At 59.6% G+C, this 21,527-nt stretch overlaps 1 protein-coding gene across 2 annotated transcripts; it reads right to left on the reverse strand.

The window, feature by feature from the left end:
- Positions 1 to 3,071: 3,071 nt before the first annotated feature.
- On the reverse strand, positions 3,072 to 17,511 carry RTN4RL2 (reticulon 4 receptor like 2). Of its 2 annotated transcripts, none has more exons than XM_055300723.1 (3): positions 17,170 to 17,511; positions 11,001 to 11,482; positions 3,072 to 4,379 (listed from the first exon to the last, which is right to left on the reverse strand). In XM_055300723.1, exons 1-3 carry the CDS (start codon positions 17,198 to 17,200, stop codon positions 3,627 to 3,629), a joined length of 1,266 nt encoding a protein of 421 aa, XP_055156698.1. In that variant the 5' UTR covers positions 17,201 to 17,511; the 3' UTR covers positions 3,072 to 3,626. The 2 variants fall into 2 exon arrangements, with proteins under 2 accessions (XP_055156698.1, XP_055156699.1); XM_055300724.1 differs by lacking the exon at positions 17,170 to 17,511 and adding an exon at positions 12,579 to 12,982.
- Between the last annotated feature and the right edge of the window lie 4,016 nt (positions 17,512 to 21,527).

Consider the following 21,527-nt stretch of genomic DNA (forward strand, 5'->3'; position numbering starts at 1 on the left):
TTGTGGCCTCTCGGAGCCTGGTGGGGGACTTTCCCTTCCTCAGGGTCACGCTGAAGCCCCATGTCTTTGTATCTGGGAGGAGAGGGGTTCTCTTAGGGATTAGGGGCCTGAGGTCAGGTGCCAGCGGTTCAGAAAGCAGGGCTGAGAGCCCTCCCTGCTACTCGGAGTGTAAGAACCTTAGAGGCTTAAGGGCTTACAAGCCCCGTCATCTGGCGTCCTTCTCCTGTTCCTCTGCCCGGGCGCGTGGATGGATGCTCACGCTCAGTTCACGTTGGCGGAAGCCCGGCCGCGATTCCCGAGGTGGCCAGTGGGGGGCCTCAGCTGAGCCTCTACTGCAGCTTCCAGGGACAGTCAAAGAACCCCCACTGATGAGGTCAGAGAGGGGCAGCCTGGCCTTGGGGCAGGGCTCTAGTGAGCCCTTCTCTGGGGAGAAGGGGGAGAGGCTTCCTAGCTCGGGGGCCATGGAGGAACTGTAGGGAGAGTTCAAAGCAGGGTGGTGGGTTGCAAGTACCTGCTAACCGGGGCCAGCGTGATACAACCATTCTAGCTGGAGTGAAGATTTGGGGCGAGGCCACGAGAGAAAAGGCTAGATAGATCTTTGATGCTCTGTTGGGCATTTCATTTTTAACCTGTAGGCAGTTAAGGAGGCATTGCAGGTTTCTGAGTTGACAGGAAAACACGATGCACATTTGGGTGGGATGGATCTGGCTACCACGGGCAGGCAGGGTGGGAGGGAGAGAGACTGAAGGTAGGAAAACCAGAGGAAGGTACTGCTCCGTGTTCTTCTCTATTCTAGGCAGGAGGTAATGAGGAGATGGAGTGGGGGGAGCGGGGAGGAGGGAGGGGGCATGGAATGGGAGGGATGATGGGTCAGGGCCCCAGGAGGGGACTGGGGGAGTGGGCAGACACAGGAGATTAGAGGGCTGGGGGCGCGGGCAGGTAGTGCAGAATGTGGATACCCTCGCAGAATGCGCCAGGTCAATGAGCTTTGTTCCCTTCAGGGGTCAGGGGTCTTGGCCAAATCCCTTCCCCTCTCTCGGCCTCAGTTTCTCCCTCAGAGCACTGGTGGTTGGACTGGATGTCCTTGAAAGCCCCTCCTGTCTCAGAGTGTGCAGCTCAGGGCTGTAAATCAGTCTTCTGGAGATGCTGGGTCGGTGGGTGGGGAGTCTGTGCGTGTGAGATCTCTAGAGGTGGTCTCTGTGCGGGGTCCTGCTAAGGCAGCTACGTGTGCATGCATTTGGGGGCATCTGCCTGTTGGTGGGACCCGTGGGTGTCAGCTTGCCTGCACGTGCTCCGGAGCTCCGCGTTGTGTGAGTGTGTGAGAGAGAGCGCGTGAGCGTGGGTGTGCACGTGATGGGCGTCCGTGGGTCTGTCTGGGCTGATGGTGGTGGAGGTGGGGGTGGTGGAAAGAGGCATTGCTGTGGGCTTCTTCCTGAGGCTCGCACACTCCTTTTGCTTTCACTGTTCTGAAATAGCATCTGGACCGAAGGCCCATGAATATTTCACAACGATAATTCTGTGACCTGGACAGCCTGCTTCTGATTTCCCAGCATCCTCCCTCCCCCTGCCCAGTCTGCAGCGGCTCCTCCTCCATCAGAGCCCTAGTCCCACTGGCTAGTCTCCCCAAAGCCAGCCTGCCCCAGGCCTCCGGGAGACCCCAGACCCAGAGGCTCCCCGGCTTCCTCACTAGCTAGCTGCCTTCTCTGCTCCCTCATTCTTACCCAGATCCACCCGCTTCCAGTGCCTCCAAGGCCTTTAGCATCCACACCTTCCCATGTCTGCCTCCTCTTCTTGCCATCCTTCTGACTTGCCCAGCCAGGGTCACGGGATCTCGGCATCCCCACTCTCTGAGCCCTGGCATCCAGGTCCCCTCTCTTTCCATCTGCACCCCCAGTTTACGTTCTTTTTTTTTAAATTTTTATTTATTTATGATACACACACACACACACACACACACACACAGAGGGGGAGAGGCAGAGACACAGGCAGAGGGAGAAGCAGGCTCCATGCACTGGGAGCCCGACGTGGGATTCGATCCTGGGTCTCCAGGATCGCGCCCTGGGCCAAAGGCAGGCGCCAAACTGCTGCGCCACCCAGGGATCCCCCCAGTTTATATTCTTAATCCTAAATGTAAACCATCAAGCTTCTCCCCTCCATTGCTCTGATGAGACTCACCCCCAATCTCTATCCCAAGTCCTTCTTAGTCGGGCTTTTCCTTCCTCAGGCCTAGCTGTAACCAGATTCTCCCTTTCATGCACTGGAGAGATGAAGCTTCAGATGCTCCAAGCCAGCAGGGCACCCCAACTTGAGATTCTTATCCCTCTGGTGCCCCTAGGCCTGTGGTCTCTCTTCTAACCTGCTTGCAGAACTGCTTCTCTGCCCTGGCCCATCCTACCTCACAGGAGTCAAGGGAAAGAGACCATTGATCTATATAGGGTCGTGTACAGCTGCACACTGCACAAAGGCACTCAGCCAAGGGGGCAACTATGAGCTGAAATTCAGCCTTAGGCTCTGCTTGCTGAGGTGTTTGCTGTGGCGTGGGGCTGGGTTCTCCTGAGGATGAGGTGCCTTTTTCAGATTTGCCCAAAGTCATGTTTGGGCTGGCTGTGACCCTGGATGTCTGTTATTTCTCCCTGCAGGGTAAGGTGGGAAATGCTCTTCCTTCCTGAAGGAACAGGGCCTGGGAGGGAGCTGTTGACCAGGCTGCAGGCCTTCCCCACAAGCTCAGCTCCTCATGCGCCAGACAAGTCAGGGTCATAGGTAGCGGCTTCTCCCAGGCCACTGGGAGGTAAGGTGATGTCAGCACCTGCTCTTGGCTGTCAGATTTCACCGGCCTGCTGGGGACTCCAGGGTCACCCCCTCTTCCTCAGTCTTCAGCTCCTCCTCTGCAGGCAGCAGCATACCAGCTCAACCAGGCAAGAAGCACTTGGAAGGCATGTGATGGATCCCCTTTTTCTAACCCTCCTGGCCCTGAATTCCTGATGCTTCTAAGCCCTCTTCCTACTTTTGAGGTCCTGAGTCAACAAATCTTACAGGAAAAGATAAAATAATAGAATTTTTTAATAAATTTTTTTTTTCCAAACAACTTCTGTTGATCTTCACCACACAGGGGCCACGGTGGAGAGGAAAGTCCTCTCCAGGCGCCCTAAAAAGTGTCCCGGGTAGACTTAGGAGAAAAGTATTCCTCCAGTGTTGGGAGGCTGAGGGGGGCTAGGATAAGCAGGGGCCTAGGGTTAGCCTGGCCCCAACTGAGGCATCCCTCCAAAGGGCTCCTGGGGTCGGGGTGGGGGGGGGGGCGCTCCCTTCCAGGGAGCTTCCAAAGGCTCTGCTGGTGGAAGATGCTCTGCAGGCAAAAGCCCCTCTCGAGTCCACGGGGAGTAGGGGTCAGCGGCTGCCTGGGGTGCCCCACCCCAGCGTGGGGGTGGGAGAGTTTTAATGGCCGGAGTTGGGGACACTAGGGCTGGGCCACCAGACACGACCCGCTCCCCCCACCCCCCGGCGAGAGCCCGCAGCCCAGGGGCGGGGAGAGGCGCTGGTCCGTCCCGGGGGAGGGGAGAGGAAGGCTGCAGAGGCGCAGGGGGCCGGGCGGGGCGGCCGGGGGCGGCGGGGGCGTCGCAGCACCGCAGTCAGAGGTGGTGGGGCGCCAGGAGCAGGAGGCAGAGCAGAGGGCTGGGCAGCCCGGCCGAGAGCGCGGGGCCGCGGGAGTCCGGGGGCGCCTGGCAGGCCGCGCCCGGGCACGTCTGCTCGCCGCGCTGGTCCTCGCCGCCGTAGCCCCCCCAGTAGTCGTCCTCCGTGGGCGCGTCCCCCCCGGCCTGGCGGCCCCGCGGGTCCTCGGCGGGCAGGTCTCGGTAGAGGGTGGAGGGGTCGGCGGGCGGCGCCCCGGCCTCGGCCACGCCGTACAGGTGGTTGGACGAGCTGTTGCCGCGGGCGCGGCTCCCGGGCCGGGTGGGCGCGGCGGGCGGGCAGGCCTGGAAGTCGGAGTCGCGGAGGGCGCGCAGGTCGCGGCCCTGGCGCTCCGGGGGGGTGGCGCACGTCACGTCGGAGCTGGACACGCGCGCGCGCTGGAACCAGGCCCAGAGCGGCCGCGCGCGGCAGTCGCACGCCCAGGGGTTGGCGTTGAGCCGCAGGAACTCGAGCGCGGGCAGGTCGGCCAGCGCCTCGCCGGGCAGCGAGGCCAGGCTGTTGTTGAACAGGTAGAGGATGGTGAGGCGGCTGAGGCCGCGGAAGGCCGCGCGGTGCACGCCCTGCAGCCGGTTCCCGTGCAGCAGCAGCCGGTCCAGGCTGCCCAGGCCGCGGAACACGTGCTCCGTGAGCAGCCGCAGGCGGTTCCCGTGGAGGAAGAGGTGGCTCAGGTTGGCCAGGTCCGCGAACAGGTCATCCTGGGGGTGGGGGTGGGGGTGGGGGTGGGGTGGGGTGGGGGGGAGAGGGGGGAGGGTTAGAGAGAGCCGTCCTTAGAGGCGGGTGGGGAGGAGCGGAGGCCTGTGGTGGAACGGAAGGGTTTCAGAGAGTCCCGGGTTCGAATCCTACCTCCCCTAACCTATGGAGCTGTTAAATGTGCGCAAAGCAGTATAGTTGAGGTCACTCGTTCTCGAACGTTAGTGCTCTGCACGCCCTGCAGAGCCCCAGTTGCTGGCCCAGCAGGTCTGGGGTGTGGCGGCAGGAGGGGTGCGCTCCCCGGTGATGCTGATGCTGCTGATGCTGCTGCGGGTCAGGGGACCACACTTGGAGAGTGAGACCCCACCCCCACCCCCACCCCCACCCCCACCGTTCGCTTCAGCATGTAGACTGCGTGGTGGCCGGACTTCCTGACTTCAAATCCTGGGATCTGTCCAGCACTGGCTCCGCCACTGGGGGCAAGCCTCAGTATCTGTGACTCAGTTTCTTCGCCTGTAAGATGCCGAGATTAAATGAAGCCGTATATGTTAAGTTACTCAGAACAAGATTGCCATGAGGTAGGCATTCAGTGGGTTGGCCACCGTGGTTAACTTGGCCAAGCTAGTAATCTCTCTAAGCCCGTTTCCTCATCTATAAAATGGGGATGAGTGTACGTCCTCCTGCGTTTGTGTTGAGGATTAGGAAGACAATCCACACAAAGCAGATGGGTGAAGTGCTGGGCACAGTGCCTGGCACAATGGGATTCGGTCCAGTGAAGCCCACAGGCTCAGGAGGGAGAGCTCAGGGCTTTCGATCCGGCTTGCCCTCTTCCCAGCTGCGTTGTGTTGGGCAGGCTACTCAGCCTCATCCAGTTTCTTCAGGACCCATAGCTCAGAGGATATCCCCCTTCAGCAGGCTGAGGGAGGATTAGGTGAGATCATGCTGGAAGGATACTGCACTCGGTGGGCACATAGACCACCACCAATAAACAGTGGTTATTACGACAGTAGGGCCTCAGTTACAATTAGGTCCATCCCTTCTGCTCTAACAGAGGAGTTTCCTGAGGCTCAAAAGTTCTACTATTCTACTTTGTTAGGATATTAAAAGAACTCAGTGTCTGCTCCACCTGCCCAGAGGTGGCAGGGGAGGGGAAGGAAGCCTGCTGTCTGATGCCCTGATCACTGGCCCCCATCGAGGGGTTGTTCCACCTGCCTTCTTGGGGCTGGGGAGTCCCAGAATCAGGTGCTGTTAGTGCTGCAAGGATTTAGAACTCTGATTCAGAGTTAATGGGGGTGCGGGTATAGGTCTAGGTATGCTTCCTGGTGGGGGCTGGATTGTGAATTCTAACCAGCTCTCCAGCCTGGTGATGGCCAGCCAGACTTCGGAGTTAGTGCTTCCAGGTCCAGCCGCCCAGCCGCTTTTTCTAGAGGAGAGCACTGAGACCCAGAGAGGGGCCCAGAACCCCAGTACTGACCTTCCCCCCCCCACCAACTTGGTGCAGGACATCACTGTGGTCAGCAGGCCCAGAAGCTCTGGCTCTCAGGGCTAAGAGCATCCGCTCTGCTGAAGCCAGCTCCCCCCTGGATCCTGTTTCCGGCTGCGGTTCCCACCATTTCCTGCCCATCCCAGCCAGGAGCCTGTCCTGGCTCTCAGGTTGGGGGGAGGGCACTGACTCCCAGCCCACACCCACAGCCCCCACCTTCCTGTGCTCCGGCGTTCTCTCGCCCCCTCCCATCTGCCTTCCGCCCTCTCCGTTCCAGGAACTGAGCCTGCCAAGAACCCTCCTGTTGGCCACATTGAGATCCGTCCCCTCAACCTTCTTGGGTGTCTGTGACACCAGCGTTCTCTGCGCCCCCTGCTGCCACCACCCCCTGCCTTGCTCAGGTCTCCAGTGGGCTCTCTGCACGCCTGTGGCCTCAGCCCACCCCAGCCTGGCCTGGTGGCCTTGTCCTTCTTTTCCTCACCCCCAGGGAGTGGGCTCCGAAACCCTTCCACTCAGACACCTAGTTTGGGTTTCTTTTTTACGATGCCAGCCATAGTGGGACACACCCAGAGATTCCTGATCAGGATCAACAGGGGATGGGGGTAGAAGTGGAGGTCATCACACTCAGGGGGGCTTCCAGAGGTCAGGTAGGGACAACCCAAGGTTCAGACACCCCAGCAATTCAGGTGCTTTTGACCTACAGCCCCAATGCAGGGAGCTACAGAATCCCTTGATCCCAACTTCCTCCTCTTCTTCCTTTTCCCGCTTGCACATGTCCTGGCCTTCCTCTCACTGAGCCTCCATCTAGGGGTCCATACCTCTCTCCTCATCCAAGCCGTTGCCAAATCCCCCAACCACTTCCTGAGCTGCAGCTCTCAAATCCAGACCTTCCTCTCTCCCTGTTAAAACCCTTCTCTGTGCATTAATAAGCTTTTGACTTTCACAGCCCCCTCCCTCTGGGCTGACAGCGGCTGCTAAAGCCATCGACTTCCATTTCCAAAACCACATTTCCCTCACCTCCACCCAGGTCGCTTCATAGCTCTTTGCATCCATTTGGAATCTCACAAGGCAGCATCCCTGCCCCATCCCCCCCCCAGACCCCCACAGCATCCAGCATCCTGCCTTTCACTTTGCCTCCTTCCACCCTCCCAGCTCCAGTCTCTGGCACTGGCTGCTGGGCTGTGTGACCTTGGGCAGCTCCACAAACCTCTCTGAGCCTCAGGTTTCTTCATTTGTGAAACAAGGGCCTTGAGAGTTGATCATTAAGATCCAACCTCATCTGATATTTATGAGTAAGTGAGTCCTGGAGTGTACCTCATTCATTCAACAAAGCCGTATTGAGTGTCTACTCTGTGCCAGGCACCCCCACTCACAGTGCTCACCAATCTGTGCCAGGTGTCACTGTCATCGTCTGCGTCAGAGTTTGCACTGTGTGCCAAGCTCTGTGCTACCCGGATCCCATGTAGTAACTGAATCATCACAACCCCACGAGGCAGACAATATTATTACGTCCCTTCCGGAAAATAGGAGAGGAAGGCCCCCAGAAGGCAAGTGACTTGCCTAGGGTCCAGCAGCTATATGGGTTGGGCCTGAACTCTGGAGTCAGGCAGACCTGGGCCACTTCTAGGCTGTACTCCTTAATGGACTGGTCAGAGGTCACTGGACTTCACAGAGGCTCAGTATCCTCAGCCCTTAAAGGGGGGAAATGATGCTTACTCTGAACCAGACATCGTGTTGAGCACTTTTCAAGTAGCGTCTTCTTTAATCCTCACAACAAACCTCTGAGGTGCAGGTCATTTTTTCTCCGCTTTATAGATGGGTCCTTTGAGACTCAGAGTGGTTAAGTAACTTGCCCAGAGCCACACAGCAAGCCAGAGATGGGCCTGGGATTCAAACCCCGCTCTGCCTGAGTGTCCTATTAAACCATGTAGGCCGTAGTGATTAAGGGAGAGAACTGGTGTCCCTATCATCTGGTTCTAGTCAAGTAGAAAATAAGCTCCAGGAGAGCGGGGGACACTGTTTTTGCTCACTCTTGAATCCTTGGCACCCAGAACACCGCCTGGCATGTAGTAGGTGCACCATACATACCCACTGATGAATGAACGCCCCCTGGTACAGTGCCTGGCCTACAACGGACAGTCCGTGAGAAACCCCACCGCCCCTTGCCTCCACCTGCACCTCCACCTTCCTGAAGAGCTGTGGCCCCCCTCACCCCCTCCGCAGCTCCCCTCTCCGGGCAGGCTCCATCTTAGGTCACACCTGCATTCTGTGCATCTCACCCCAGCCGCACATTTTCTCACCTGCCTGTCGCATTTCCGGGCCTGGTTCTGCCCGGCAGTCCCCTGGGCAGAAGCTGGCTCTTTCTTTCTGCTCTAGGAAGGGGCCAGGTGTGAGGATGCTTCCTTCCCATGATGCCCTGCACCATGCCATTCATACCACAGGGTGCAGGACAAGCATGTCCCGTTTCAGAAGACCCCCCCCCACCACCACCCTGTTCACTCAAGGACCCCCTTGCCCAGAACTCTCCTGAGCCCACGCACTGGCTGCCGTTGTCGCCTGAGAGTGGAAGAGGGTCGGGTCATCATGACGTGATTTATTCTGCACTGAACTATGTGCTTTATATACACAAACTCATTGGCTTTTTATAGCCATTCTTTGTGGAAGGTCTTACTTTAATTTTTCCCATTTTAAAGATAAGGAAACCAGGGTTCAGAATGGGGAGGCAGCTTGCCTAAAGTTAAATAAGTCAGAAAGCAGCAGAGCAGGGATTCAAACTCAGTCACTCTGGCCCCAGATTCACCCTTCTGAACAACCAATATGTACTGACGAGGGGGTCAGGGAGTCAGGAGTAGTTGTCGAACTACTAGTAGTAACATGATAATGACCCTGCCTGTACTGAGGGTGGCTCTAGACTAAATTTTAAACCTTATAGAGCTTCTTAGATAAACTTCAAGTACTACCATGACTGCCATTTTATAGACAAGGAAATGAAGGTGGAGAGATTGAGTCATTTGTCCGAAGCCACACCGCAGCTAAGATTGGAACCTCCAAAGAGTGAGTTTCAGAGACGAGCACTCTGCTGTCCTTCCTGCCCCCCCCCCCGGCCCCTGGACAGAGCCTGGGGGAGAGGTCTGGAGGACAGAAGTTCCTGAAATGTCATCAGACCTTGCAGTCTCCAGCACTACTCGCCCTTCCTGGTCGTGTGGCACCAGGAACTTCTGTTCTGTGTCCCTACTGCCCCTAACTGTCCCCCAGAACCAGGCTGTTGCGAAGTTGAGACACACAAGCCCCCAGTGACGTGGCCAGTGGTTTAAAAGTCTTGATGTGTAGAGGCCTTCTACCTACAAAGCCTTTGGGGCCCTGGGCCTCCGCTTCCCCATCTGTAAGGAGACAACCCCCGACAGAGCCGTAGAAGTGAGATGAGGTGGCTGGATGTACTTTGCAAATCCTGAGGTGCGAGGCAAATTTAGGAAGCAAAGGAAAGGGAGGGAGTATTCTGGGACCCGCTTGTGGCCTCAGTATCATCCATGAAGTTGACCCAGATCTCCAGGATCGAGTCCAAGATGGGCCATTTCACCAAGGCCAGTGTTTAACGAGGCTTGGTTCTCTTTTTAAAATAGTATTTTAACAAGCATTTATATAGTGCTTACCGTATGCCAAGCACTATTCTCAGTGCTTTACAAATTATTCATGCACTGAACGCATATAACATCCCTAGGAGATGGGGGGCTGTTGCTGCCCCCGTTTTCCAGATGGGAAGACTGTGGCTTGGAAAGGTTAACATTTGCCACACGCCAGTAAAGATTACCAGAGTCCAGGCCTGCAAAGTCCTTAGCACGGTGCCAGACACACAATGCGCCCACTAAGTGGTGGTGGGCGCTACTCTGACGGCCATTTAGGCAGCAGTAATGGCCAGGACAGAATTTTCTGGCACACTGTGTATTTTCCTTCTTGTCCCTTTCCCTGACTAGAATGCCCTGTCTGAAGGCAGGGAGCTTTGTCTCTTCCATTCACTGCTGTCTCCTCAGCATGTAGCACATAGTGGGGTGCTCCATACACGTTTGTCAGGTCGTTACTGCTAGTGTCAACATCAACCCGACCTGATGTGCGGATGGGCGGGCACATTGGTGAGACCAGGGAGGCACTGACCCGACCAGGAGTGAGGAGGAGCATGTGCCTTCCAGGCTTATGTGGGGGGGACACAGGGGAGGGGAGAATTTGGAGGTCCCTACCCCCTTCCAGCTACAGGCTGTGTAGCCCAGGGAGGAATTTCTTCCAGAGTGGTTTGGAGGGTGTGTGATTGCTTCCTGGGGAAATAGAATGGGAGGATCTGGCTGTCAAACAGTCAGCATAACAACAACAATAAATATTTAGATCAATGATAATAACAATAAATAGCAATTACTGTTATTCCTTCCGTTTCCAGGGCATCCATTTTCCAGCTACTTAACCACTCTTTCCCTTTCCCTTTCCTTCTTCCCTTGCACGGGGAGGACAGGTTTGGGGGACAGGAATCTGGAAAGGGCGGGACGTCGTCCCCTTGTCCCAGTCCCTGGTGAGCTGGAGAGAGGCGGAACCTTCATGGGGCATAATTGCAGGGGCTGTGCCCTCTTGCTCCTCCTCCCCGGGACGGAGGGTGTGGGGGTGGGTGAGAAAAGCAGCCACCAAGGCCTTCAGGCTGGGTGCCTGGGGAAAGGGAGAGTCCCCCGAAGGCAAACAAAAGGGGGAAAGGAGGGATCACAGAAAGAGACACGTACATACACCCAGACAGACATGGGGGCGTGCGCGGAGTGGGCGTGCGAAGGGAGGCAGACAGAGAGGCAGAAGAAGACAGATGGGGGAGGCAAGTTTGTGAGAGAGGCGGAGAGGGACAGAAAGGGATAGACAGACAGACGGGCAGAGGGAGACAGACCAGACGGGGGGGGGGGGGGGTTGGAGAGTTAGGGAGAGAGGCCGCAAGGGACCCCAACAGGAGGAGCCAGGAAGATAGAAGACAGAGAACAGAGAAGCCCCTGGCGGGAGTGAGAGGGACAGGAAGTTAGGACAGGGGCTGGGAACTAGGGATGCTTGGCAGGAGCGCGGGGGACCAGGACGGTGCGGACCAGGACGGTGCGCAGGTGCGCCGGGGGCGGGGCAGGCTCACCTGGAGGTGGAGCAGGCTGTTCTCCTGGAGGTAGAGGTACTGCAGGCTGACCAGGCCGCGGAAGATGTTGCCGGGCAGGCTGCTGAGCTGGCAGCGGTACAGATGCAGAGACTGCAGCCGCTCCAGGCCCTGGAAGGTGTCAGGCTCCAGGGAGCGCAGGTGCCGGTTGTCGCCGAGGTCCAGCTCCTCCAGGGCCTGCAGGTGGCGGAAGGTGCCCGGGTAGATGGTGGAGAGGTTGTTGGAGAAGAGCCACAGGGTGAGCAGGTTGGGTCCGAAGGTGCCGGGCCGCAGCGTGCGGATGAGGTTGTTCTGCAGGAAGAGTCGCTGCGTGCTGGGCGGCAGGGCCAGCGGCACGGAGGAGAAGTTGTTGGCCTGGCAGCTCACGGTGGGCGGGGACGAGTAGCAGGTGCAGAGCATGGGGCAGCTGGGGGCCGCGGGGGGCGGGGCCAGGAGCATCAGCAGGAGGCAGGCCGAGGCTGGACCTGTGGGAGAGGGAGGCGGGGAGGTTCCGGGCGGGGCCAAGGGCCAGGCCTGCCAGCCTGGGGGCGCCTACCACCCCCCCCCCAAGGGCAGCGCGCCTCTGGATTGATGGGTAGGGGTTCTGAGTGTAACCTCAGTGTCGCAAGAAGCCCTGGCCTCCTCGGCTTTCTGAGGCTCCTGGTGTACGAAAAAAATAAAGGAATGCTAAGAGGACACTGTAGAAAGCAAGGTTGACAGTTGTTGGATGAGTGGTGGCCTTTTGTCATTGGTTTTCACTGCGGTAGGTTTGCCCATGGTCCAGGGCTTCTCCAGCGGGGATGGTAGGCCTGATGGATCTTTGTTGTATGGGGTTGTCCTATGTGACATCTTATTTAGGATGTTCAGCGGCTCCCTTGTCCTCTGCCCACTAGGTGCCAGTAACACCTGCCCCCTGGTTATGATAACCAAAATGTCTCCAGACTTTGCCAGATGTCCCTTGCTGGGGGGGGGGGGCGAATCGCCCCCATTGGAGAAGGGCTGGAACTAAATTGAGAATCTTCGTGAATCTAAGGTCTGTGCGAAATGGCCCTTGGGCTGCTCCGGGGTCTGGTCTTGCCGAGCCCACCGGGGCATGCAGCTCGCCTCCCTCACCTTCCAGCAGCTTTCACCTTGGAAGAACCAGGGCCTGTCCAAGCCGGAAGGGCCCTGAGGGCCCAGGGGTCAGGGCGTTTCTGAATGGGGCCAGCAGCCACCTGCAACAGAATCAGCCAGGTGGGCCCAGAAAGCAGGCAAAATCAGACTTTCAGGGGGATTGCCTGGGAATCTGCATTTTATACCGCAGGCTCTTCTCATTCAAAGTCACTTGATATATATATATATATATGTATTTTTTTTCAAAGTAACTCTTGAATGTCGGAAATAGTTCAGCCTTCTTAGGACACAGTTGGAGAAGCAGGCCCAGGGAGGCCCAGAGGCCTGGGGCTAAAGAGTAGTGTCCAGGCCCCTGCATCCTGTGCGGGGGCCGGGGGCGTAGGACCCCCTCGCCCATCCCCGTCCCCTGGCCTTCTTGCCCTCACCACAGCTGTGAGCTTCTGGGCTGGATCTAGCTTGCCTTCTGACCTTTCTCATGACTGCCAGATGACTCCTCGGATTTTCTTCTGGCCCGTTTGCCTGGGGAGAAGGGCAGCCTACACCCCACGCGCTGGGCCGTGATTTCTGGGCACACATTGACTGAGAAGCTTCTGCTTCATGGAATGTGTTGGGTCCATGCCGGTGGAGGGAAGGATGACAGGGCCGGGGGCCGAGGACCTGAGATCCTGGGGCTCTGTGGGTTTCAGACACTCCAGGGGAGGGACTGAGGGTCTGTGATTTTCAGTGGTGCCTTGTGCCCCAGACATCGCTGCGCGTGAATGTGTGTGTGTGCATATGCACACGTGTGTGATCTTAGGTACGGGTGTGAGCTGGGTGCTCACTGCGTATGGTGCTGCTGAACCCGGTGTGTGCACAAGGCCATGACAGGGCCGGGTGTGGACGGATATCACGGACGCTCTGCCGTTGGCCCCCCACCCCCACCCCGGGAGAACACACAGGTGCAGGGATGGGGGACCCCACGCCTGGTGTGTGTGGTGTTCCCACTCCTCGACTTCGGGCGCCACCCCAGCTCCAAGAGGCCCCTCCTGGTGCCGAGCCGCGCGAGCGTGTGCCGGCTGTCCTCCGCGTGTGTGAGTGCGCCCCGTGCGTGTGTAGGCTGGGTGTGATGTAATACTCAGTGACACAGCGGCTGCTGTTCCGTTCCTTCACACCACCTCCGCGTTTCTCGGCCCTTCTCACCCCTCCCCCGGGCGGCGTTTCACGATTACTTTCTCCTCCCAAGTTTTTCAGAACCACGTGGGGTGGAGGGGCACGTCTCTCACCCCTCAACTGAACCAGGCAGAGGTGGGGGGCAGGAGCGCGGCGGGGAACCCTGGGGGTGGGTTTCGTGAGGCCTGAGGTTTGGGGCTTAGAACGGGAGGTTTCAGAGCTGGAAAGGTCCTCCAGGTTCAGCTGGTTCAAGTTCTTGCCCTATGCGGGGGACATTGGGGCTCAGAGAGGGCAAGAAACTTGCCCAAGGTCACACAGCAGAGTGATCAACTGGGCAGGCACCAGAAAGGATTCTCGTCATGACTGGCCAGGACACTTCTCCTAGCAGTCACCCTCTAAGCTTGCTTCCCCGAGGACTTGACACCAGAGGAAGTCAAATCCTTTTCTGATCCTTAATCCCACCCCTTATCCACAAAGCTCAGGAGAGTGTGAGCTCTGGAGGCCACCAGCACTCCGGAGGATGACGGAGCTCTTCCCCCCCAGCCTCTGGGGCTGACTGGTATACCCCAGGAGAGACAGGGGGGAGGAAGGATGTGAGTTCCAGAGCCCTCCAGACTCGGCGGGAGGGGGGCCTCTCCCTGGCCCAGGGTCTCCCCTGGCCTGGAGGCCAAGTGTGCAGGGGCTGACCTGTGACTCCTTAGCCCCCTGCTTGGGCTCCTCTCCTCTTTCCCCACACTCCCTCTCACGGGTCCCTCTATGTACCCCCATCTCAGCCCACTAGCCCACTGGCCCACCGCCCCAAGTGGGAGATGGTGTTCCCTGCAGGCTTTTTGAGGAGGGGCCCTGAACAGGGGGCCCCTCCGTGACAGCTGCTGCGTAACAGTGACTCTGTTGCCATTTCTGGCCCTCTCCGCCGTGCAAAGCAGCTGTAACCCAAGGAGCCTCATCCATAATTCAGGCTGCGGCTCTCACTGGAGGCGAGGAGGAGGGGAAGGTGGGGGGCTCTGGGTTTCTCTGCCCCCAGGCCTGGCTGGAGCGCTGCTGGGCAGAGGCAGGGGGGGCGCTGAAGCACCATGCCTCTCTCCCTCCTCCGCGCCCTCTGTCCCTGCCCGGTGTCTGCCCTTTCCTTCCCCACCCCCTGCTTCCCACGGCTCCTCACCATCCCTCCTTCCCTCCAGGCCTTGTCTTCTCTCCCTCCCTGAGGACCACGCGTCCACTCCCAGCCCCCATCTTGTGACTCCCTGGCGAAGACTAGGGCGAGATGCAGAGTGTTGGAGCTGAAAGGGGGGGGGGTACATCAGTGGCCATCAGGAGCAAACCCCTTATGTCACAGGGTCCAAGAGGAAGGGTCAGTTTCTGAGGGAGCGGCTCAGGCCTCCTGACCTGGATCTCTGACAGTCTGCCTTCAATATCTTTCCTGAAGCCTTCATTTCACCCCTCACTACTTAGGCCAAGGAAAGCCCCTGGTGACAACCTCCCCCACCCTCTTGGCTCACCCCATCTTCTCTCTTTCTTCCTCTTCCTTTTTTCTAAAGTCAGCAGGTGATGGCTAGAGCCGCAGGGGAGTGCAGAGCAGGGATGGGGAGCAGCCATCTGTTATTAAGCACCTACTGTGCACCAGACGCTGTATTACTACATGTCTTTACGCAGAGAGTATAACATAGCGTAACCCTGCGAGGCCAATATTATTGCCTCCTGTTTGCCGATGAGGGAAGGGCAACTGGGGGGACAGAGAATTGCCTCAGGTCATGCTGCTAGTGTAAGGTGGAACCCAGACTGGACGAGCCCATGTTGGAAGAGACCCTCTGACCTTTCTTTGGGAGACCTCACATCATACAGGGAAACCACACCTGAGTGTGACAGTCACTACCCTTGAGGTAAAGGGAGACAGAAAGTGCACCCAGGTGCACGGGGCTGGGCCAGCCATGATACTGTGCAAGGTGAGAGCAGAGAAGGGACCCAGGCTCTCTGCAACTTTCCTCTTCTGGGCTCCAGCTTGCGGCTGCTCTAAGGGACGGCCCATTTGGGAGTCAAAAAGGAATGAGCAGTGTCCAAGAGATGTGGCTAGGATTGACCTGCGGAGGGAGCAGAGAGAGGCCAGAACATGATATCGATCCCGGAAGGCCGAGGTGCCCAGAGCCAAAAACTATCCATTCACCGAGGGACCATTGTCAAGGACTCTCGGCGATCACCCTGGAGTACCCCAGGCTCAGAAATAAGGTTCTCACCCCAGGATCCACCTTTTAGTCCAGAGGCTCTGGTGAAAGAAGGAGCTCTAGGAGGAGGCAGATGGAGGGCAGGTGCCAGGATGCTAAACCATGGGGCAGAGTGGCCTCTGGAAAAGGTGCTCCCTGGAAGGGGAGTCGAGGGCTCTGGCTCTGAAGGAAGGACACAGGGTCCCAGATGAGCAGCGACAGCTCCACACTCAAAAGGCTGGGGAAGGGCTAAGGCCCGGCAGGCAGATGCTGAGGGGGCAGGGGCTGAGGAGGTGGGAGCGCGGAGCAGAATGGAGGTGGTGGCGATGCCAGTGACGCAGGGGTCTGGGGAAGCACTGATGCGGGTGACGGAGGTTTAGTGCTGCTGCAAACAGCTTCTCACTCTGCCAGAATGTAACACCCCAAAATAAGCAGCCACCTTGGTGGCGGTGGCAGGATCCGACGCCGGGGCCCAGAGATATAAATGGCAGCACACAGCCAGCTAGGGTACCCACCCTTGGAGGCTGCCACCCCACTCGAATATCCTCACCCTTTCCCCCCTCACAGCCACCCCCAAGGCCCAGAGCTCAGAACCCACAGACCACTCCCTGAGAGAATGGATGTGACAGGCAGGCGCTTTGGGAATGGAGGGCTTCCCACGTGGAAGTGGTTACCAGAAGCCTCTTTGTCTCATCCCTGGGGATCCCCCCCACCCCATCCCTCTCTCCCATCTTGTCCTCTTCCTCCTCTTCCTTCCTTCCCAGATTACTTCCCCATCCCCATCAACCCCCAGGCCCTCTCCCATCTATGGTTCCCTGTCCTCAACCCTAGCGCTCATCCTTGACCCTCTTCTGGGCTCCTGACGCCCCATCTCTACTCACCATCCCAGTCCCTCTCTGGTTTCTAGGCTTCCGATCTTTCCACTCCCCTTTCCTTCCTGGTCCCCAGGGTCCCAGCCCTCCTCTTTGCCATTGCCCACCCTTGCTTCCGGATTCTGGGCTCCTCTCCCTCGCCTTCTCTCCACCCCTCTGTGCATCTGGTCTCCCCTCTCCCTTCTCTTCCTCCATCCTCACCTGGGTCCCATTTCCCTGCTTGCTCTTCCCGTCTAACCTCGGTCCCGCACCCCCCTCCCCTGACCACTTTCTCCATCACCGACCGCTTCTGGCTCTCCCCCTTTCTCCGACCCCTTCCCCGCCCCACCCCCAATCTCTGGTCCACACCCTAGGCTGTCATTCAGTCCGGGGAACTCTCCCCCTTCGAGCGCCCTCCATCCGTCCTACTTGGCAGGGCCGTTCGGATCTCCCTCCGAGCCTCCGATCCGCCCAGACAGCCCCCCTACCCACACTCCCTGTCTCCCCAGGTGACTGAAAGTGCTGAGGCACGGGGCACGAGGACTTGCTGAGTCGGCGCTTCCCCAGCCGGCCAGAGCCCTCAGCGGCCCCCGGAGCAGGTGCAGCCCGGGCCGGGGCCGCCTGCCCCCGCGTCCCCCCGCGGTCACGAGCTCCCCGCGCCTCCCCGCGGCCTCCGAGCCGGGTGCGCTCCCCCAGCCGGCGAGCCGGGGCGCGGGGGCGGGGCCGGGGCCCGGGGCCGAGCCCGCTGCCCCCTCCCCTCCCCGGCTCCCCGCCCCCACAGCGGCCCCACCCTCGCGCCCCGCGGGGGGCGCCCGCCTCCCTCCCCCGGTGGCCTCCGCCCGCCGGGCGGGCCGGGGTCCCTACCTTGCAGCAGGCGCCCGAGCCCGGGCAGCATCTTGTCTCGGCGCTCGGGGGAGGGGGCGGCGGGGGGAGGGCGCTCCCACTCGCTCCCTGGGCCCGCCGGACGGACGGCGGGGACCCCGCGGGGCTCCGGGGGGGCCCGGGAGTCCCCGGGCTGGGTGGCCCGGCCGCGGCGCTCTACCCTGCGCCCCCCGGGCTGCGGGCCTCGGGAGGAGCCATCGGCCCCGACGGGACGGGGCGGGGCGCGACGGGGCTCGGAGGACTGGAGCCGGCCGTCGACGCCGGGTGCCGGCACCCCCCGGCCGCGCAGGCGGCGCGCGAGTCCGTCAGTCCGTCGGTCCGTGCGTCCCGGCTGCTCGCCGAGGGAGAGTGGGGACAGCGAGGATGCTCTTCCCAACCACCCCCACTCCTTCCCGCACTCGCTGGCTCCTCCCTCGCTTCCTAGCTCGCCGACTTAACCCTCTCCTGGCCACCGGGAGGCGGGAGCGGCTCGCCGGCCCCCTCCGCCCCGGCCTCCTCCCCTCCTTGGGGAGCCCGGAGGACGGAGTTCGATCGCCTCCGCGGAGCCGCGCTTCGAGAGAAATCCTCTCCGGGGGAGGGGGGCGGTGCAGTGCAGCGAGAGGGCGCCGTGGACCTGGCCAGTTCTCCCTCCCAACTTCCCCGGAGGAGATGGGCTCCTGGGTCACCTCCCCCTCCTGCTGTGTCCCCGGCGCCAATGCCCAGGCCTCCGCCGCTTCCCTCCCCCGGGAGAGCTCCTAGATTGCACCTTCCCGTCCCTTCCCAGATCCCAAGCCCCCAGTGCGTGTGATTGTAAGAAGAGCACGTGCAAGAGTTTGCGTGTGCAAGATTGAGTGCATATGAGCGTGCACGTGTGCGCAAGGACACTTGTGCAGGTGCGGCTGGAGAGGGCTGGCACTCGACCTTTTGAACGGGCCTAGGAAGGGGGGGGGACACGTGAGTGTGCGCAGGGGTAAGCCGCTGAGTGCCCACCAGCGTGCGTGTTCGCGCTCGTGGGAAACGTGAGGTGTTCGAGAGTTTGGCGCGAGTGAGCTTGGGATGGGCGGCAAGGGGACAAGTGCCTCTGTGTGTGTGTGTGTGTGTGTGTGTGTGTGTGTGCCCCTTAATGCGTTGGTGAGCGGGTGCAAGTTTGGGTGCGCGTGCGAGTGTGCGCATTTTTATGTGCATGTGTGGTGCGCCCTAAAGGGAATCGCTCATCTCCCGCGTGGGGAGGAGACCACTGATTTCACTGGAGCTGCTGCTTCCTCTAAAAGAGGGGTGCGTTCTGAGCTCGTGGGGGTCCCTCGCGCCTCTCGTGGCCGCGCTCGATGCCATCCGATCCGTGACCTGGGCGCCTCCTTACAAAGGCGGCGGGGACGATGACCCGGGCCGCGCCATCCCCCCCCCCCAGCCGGGGCGCCACGCGTCGGCTCCCGACAGGTGCGGGGACCCGGGGAAGGCGCTTCGGGGCCGGGGACACCTCAGGGGTGGCGCTGCGGGAGCGGCGCGTGCAGCCCGGGCCGGGCCATCTGTGCGCAGCGTCACCGGAGCAGGTGGAGAGCCCTGGGCCGCCGCTACGGGGAGCGCTGGAAAGGACCCCTCCCCCGCGCCCGCCCTCGGGCTCCTCCTCTCCTGTGGGTGCCCGAGTAGCGCGCAGCAGCAGGCATACAGTCGGCGCAGTATAAATGCCGGATTCTTTTTTCCCATTCATTCTCTGCTCCACCCATAGCTTCTCATTCTCCCCTGGCTCCCGTCCGATTTCTCTCACTTTCTTCCCCCACCCTTATTCATATTTTGTAGTCTCTCCCTGTTCCATCCCCCTCTTCCTTCTGCCCTCCCTCCCCTCCTCCCTCTCTCCCTGTCATTTCCCATCTTGAGGCGTCTCTCTCTCTCTCTCTCTCTCTCTCTCTCTCTCTCTCTCTCACTGTCTCTCCTTGTCCCTGTCGCCTCCGCTCTGTCCTGCGGCTCCCTGCCTGTCGGACTCTACATCGCGGTGCTTCTGGTCTCTTGCGAGGTGTCTATCCCCGCCCTCCCCCCCCAATCTCCGCGGCAGGCGCTCGGCCTTCTTGCACCTGGACGCTCGGGCGCCCCCTGCTGGCCTGCGGTCTGCCCTTCCTGCACCGCAACCCCCCCACCCCCGCGCCCCGCACCCAGTGCCCCGGCCCGCGCCTCTCCCGTCCGGGGGAGGTGGGAGCGCAAAGGGCCCCCCTGGGCTCCAGCCCCCCTCCAGCCCCCCTCCAGCCCCCCTCCCATCTCTAGGAGGCAGGAATAGGCCGCAGCGTTTCCCGGGACCCACCCTGCCGCGGCCCCGCGCCGGGGAGGAGGGCCTGGAGGGGGCGGCGGGGAGGGAGTGTTGGGGGTAGCAGGGTGGGATTTGGCGTCCTTCCCCGGAATGAGCCGCGGCACAATCTGTCGCTGGGTTTGTTTGCCGAGCTGCCTCCGGAGCGCAGTGGGGCTGGCTCCCGGGGAGCGAAATATCACAAGATGCGGAGACAGACGCTGAGGGGCGGGTGGGCGGCGGGCTGACTCAGGTGTGCTGTCATCGGCTCCCCGGCCCCGCGATCTTCCGAGAGGGGTGGGGGAGACCCCGGGTCCCCAGCACAGGCCAGCACCCGAAGCTGGGAGGGGATCCCCCGTCCCGGGGTGAGATGCAGGGAAGGGGGTGCCCCTGCCTGTAATCCTGGGCCTTGGGAGCCCCGGGGGGCCACTTCCAACTTGAGTGTACACCAGAGGGTCACAAACCCCTCTGCCCCTATCCCGCTGTACGGGTGCACGGTTTCCTATAATTATCTGCTGACTCACCACTTTCCCCCTCGCTAGACTGCCAGCTTTTTGAGGGCAGGAAGCTCCTCTCATCCCTCTTTGTGTCCCCTGCAAATGCTCAATGAACCCTTTTGGATAGATCGATGGGTGGATGGATGGATGGATGGATAGATGGATGGATGGTGGGTGAGTGGGTGGATGGTTGCTTTACAGGAAATACTGCAATGCATCGAGTCTTCCCTCTAGAACCTTCTGACCCCTTGTTTCTCTTCCTATCTACACCTGCATTCCCCCATCCCCAGTCCCACCTCGAGCCAGACCGGGAATTGGAAACAGTTCTCCCTGGGTCTGAAGACCAGCGTTCTCTAAGTGACCCAAAAAAGTTTGTCCCTGTTCTGATGTTTCAGTGTCTTCATCTGTACAGTGGGGATGCTTCAGTAAATTACCTCCAGCTGCTCCAGGGATGAGAAAATGCTTAGTAACATGAAATTCTGACCCGTATCTGTGGTGGTCGCATTTATCCTTACTGTTTTGGTGTTAATTGTTAAGATCTTGACCCCAGTGGAATCAGACACCATGTGTGAGCATGAGTCTTGCTTCTGCAGTTAGATATTTTGACATCTGAGGGAGTAAGCTGATGGAAAGATGTAATGGGTGGCTGTGTTATAGGGCACCTGGGTCCCTCCCAGCCCTGGCTGGAGACTTGGCCAGTCTCTGTGGCTACTGGGTCCTCAGGACTTGCCACAGAGCTGGCCTGCCCTCTCGTGGCGATAGGCGGATCTGCAGCCCCAAGGAAAGCCAAGGGTCTTCGGAAATGGGCTGATGGGATGGATGGATTTTCCCTGAGAAGGGGGAGGATCCGTTGTGTGGCAAACAGTGGGCTTTGGGAAGGAGGTCATGTAGAAGAAACAGGGTATTGGCACAAGTTAGGCGAGGCTTGACTTCCTCCATGCGTTCCCACTTGCTACCAGCACTCCTACTCCCTCTGTGACACCTGGGGCTCCTCTTTCCTCAGGGAGGCTCCATCCAGTGAGGCCATGGGACTTCCCTGGCTCTCTTTGACACCTGTTTGGAAACTTCATTGTATAGGGCACTTGGTGGCAGATGAGGTGGAGGAGGGGGGCGTGGGCTCAGTGGTCAAGAGCGCAGGCTTCGGCAAGTTCCTGCCCTGGCTCTGCTGATCACTTAGCTCGATGACCCCGGGCAAGGTGTTCACCTGTTCTGAGCTCCAGGTTTCTCACCCAGAAAATGGGAGGAGGGCAATCTAGATCCCAATTCACGGGGTTGTCTGAGGATTAAATGAAATAAAACGAGATAAAACCTACCAGAGTCCCCGGCCTTGTGCTCAACAAACTGGAATAATATTACTAATTAATTTTCCCTTTCAGTTTAACAGTAGTCTGCTCTGTTTCTATAGATGTCGCAATCTAGTGGCAGAGACTAAAGTGGGAACCTGAGGGCTCATAGGTACTGAGAAACAAGGCTGGGTCTGGGAGTCAGTTTTTACTTGTAACCTCCTATCCCGTGTGTGTGTGTGTGTGTGTGTGTGTGTGTGTGTGTGTGGCCTCCACATCTCCACCTTCCCCTGGCACAGACCAGTG

Source organism: Nyctereutes procyonoides, unplaced genomic scaffold (genome assembly GCF_905146905.1).
Source record: "Nyctereutes procyonoides isolate TBG_1078 unplaced genomic scaffold, NYPRO_anot_genome, whole genome shotgun sequence".
NCBI classification, from domain to species: domain Eukaryota; kingdom Metazoa; phylum Chordata; class Mammalia; order Carnivora; family Canidae; genus Nyctereutes; species Nyctereutes procyonoides.

Excerpts from the sequence above, each read along its gene's own strand:
- RTN4RL2 (XM_055300723.1), bottom strand. The coding sequence starts at position 17,200 with ATGCTGCCCGGGCTCGGGCGCCTGCTGCAAG. Across the intron at positions 11,483-17,169 it reads GCTCGGGCGCCTGCTGCAAG|GTCCAGCCTCGGCCTGCCTC; the intron begins GTAGGGACCCCG and ends CCTCTCCCACAG. Across the intron at positions 4,380-11,000 it reads ACAGCCTGCTCCACCTCCAG|GATGACCTGTTCGCGGACCT; the intron begins GTGAGCCTGCCC and ends CCCCACCCCCAG.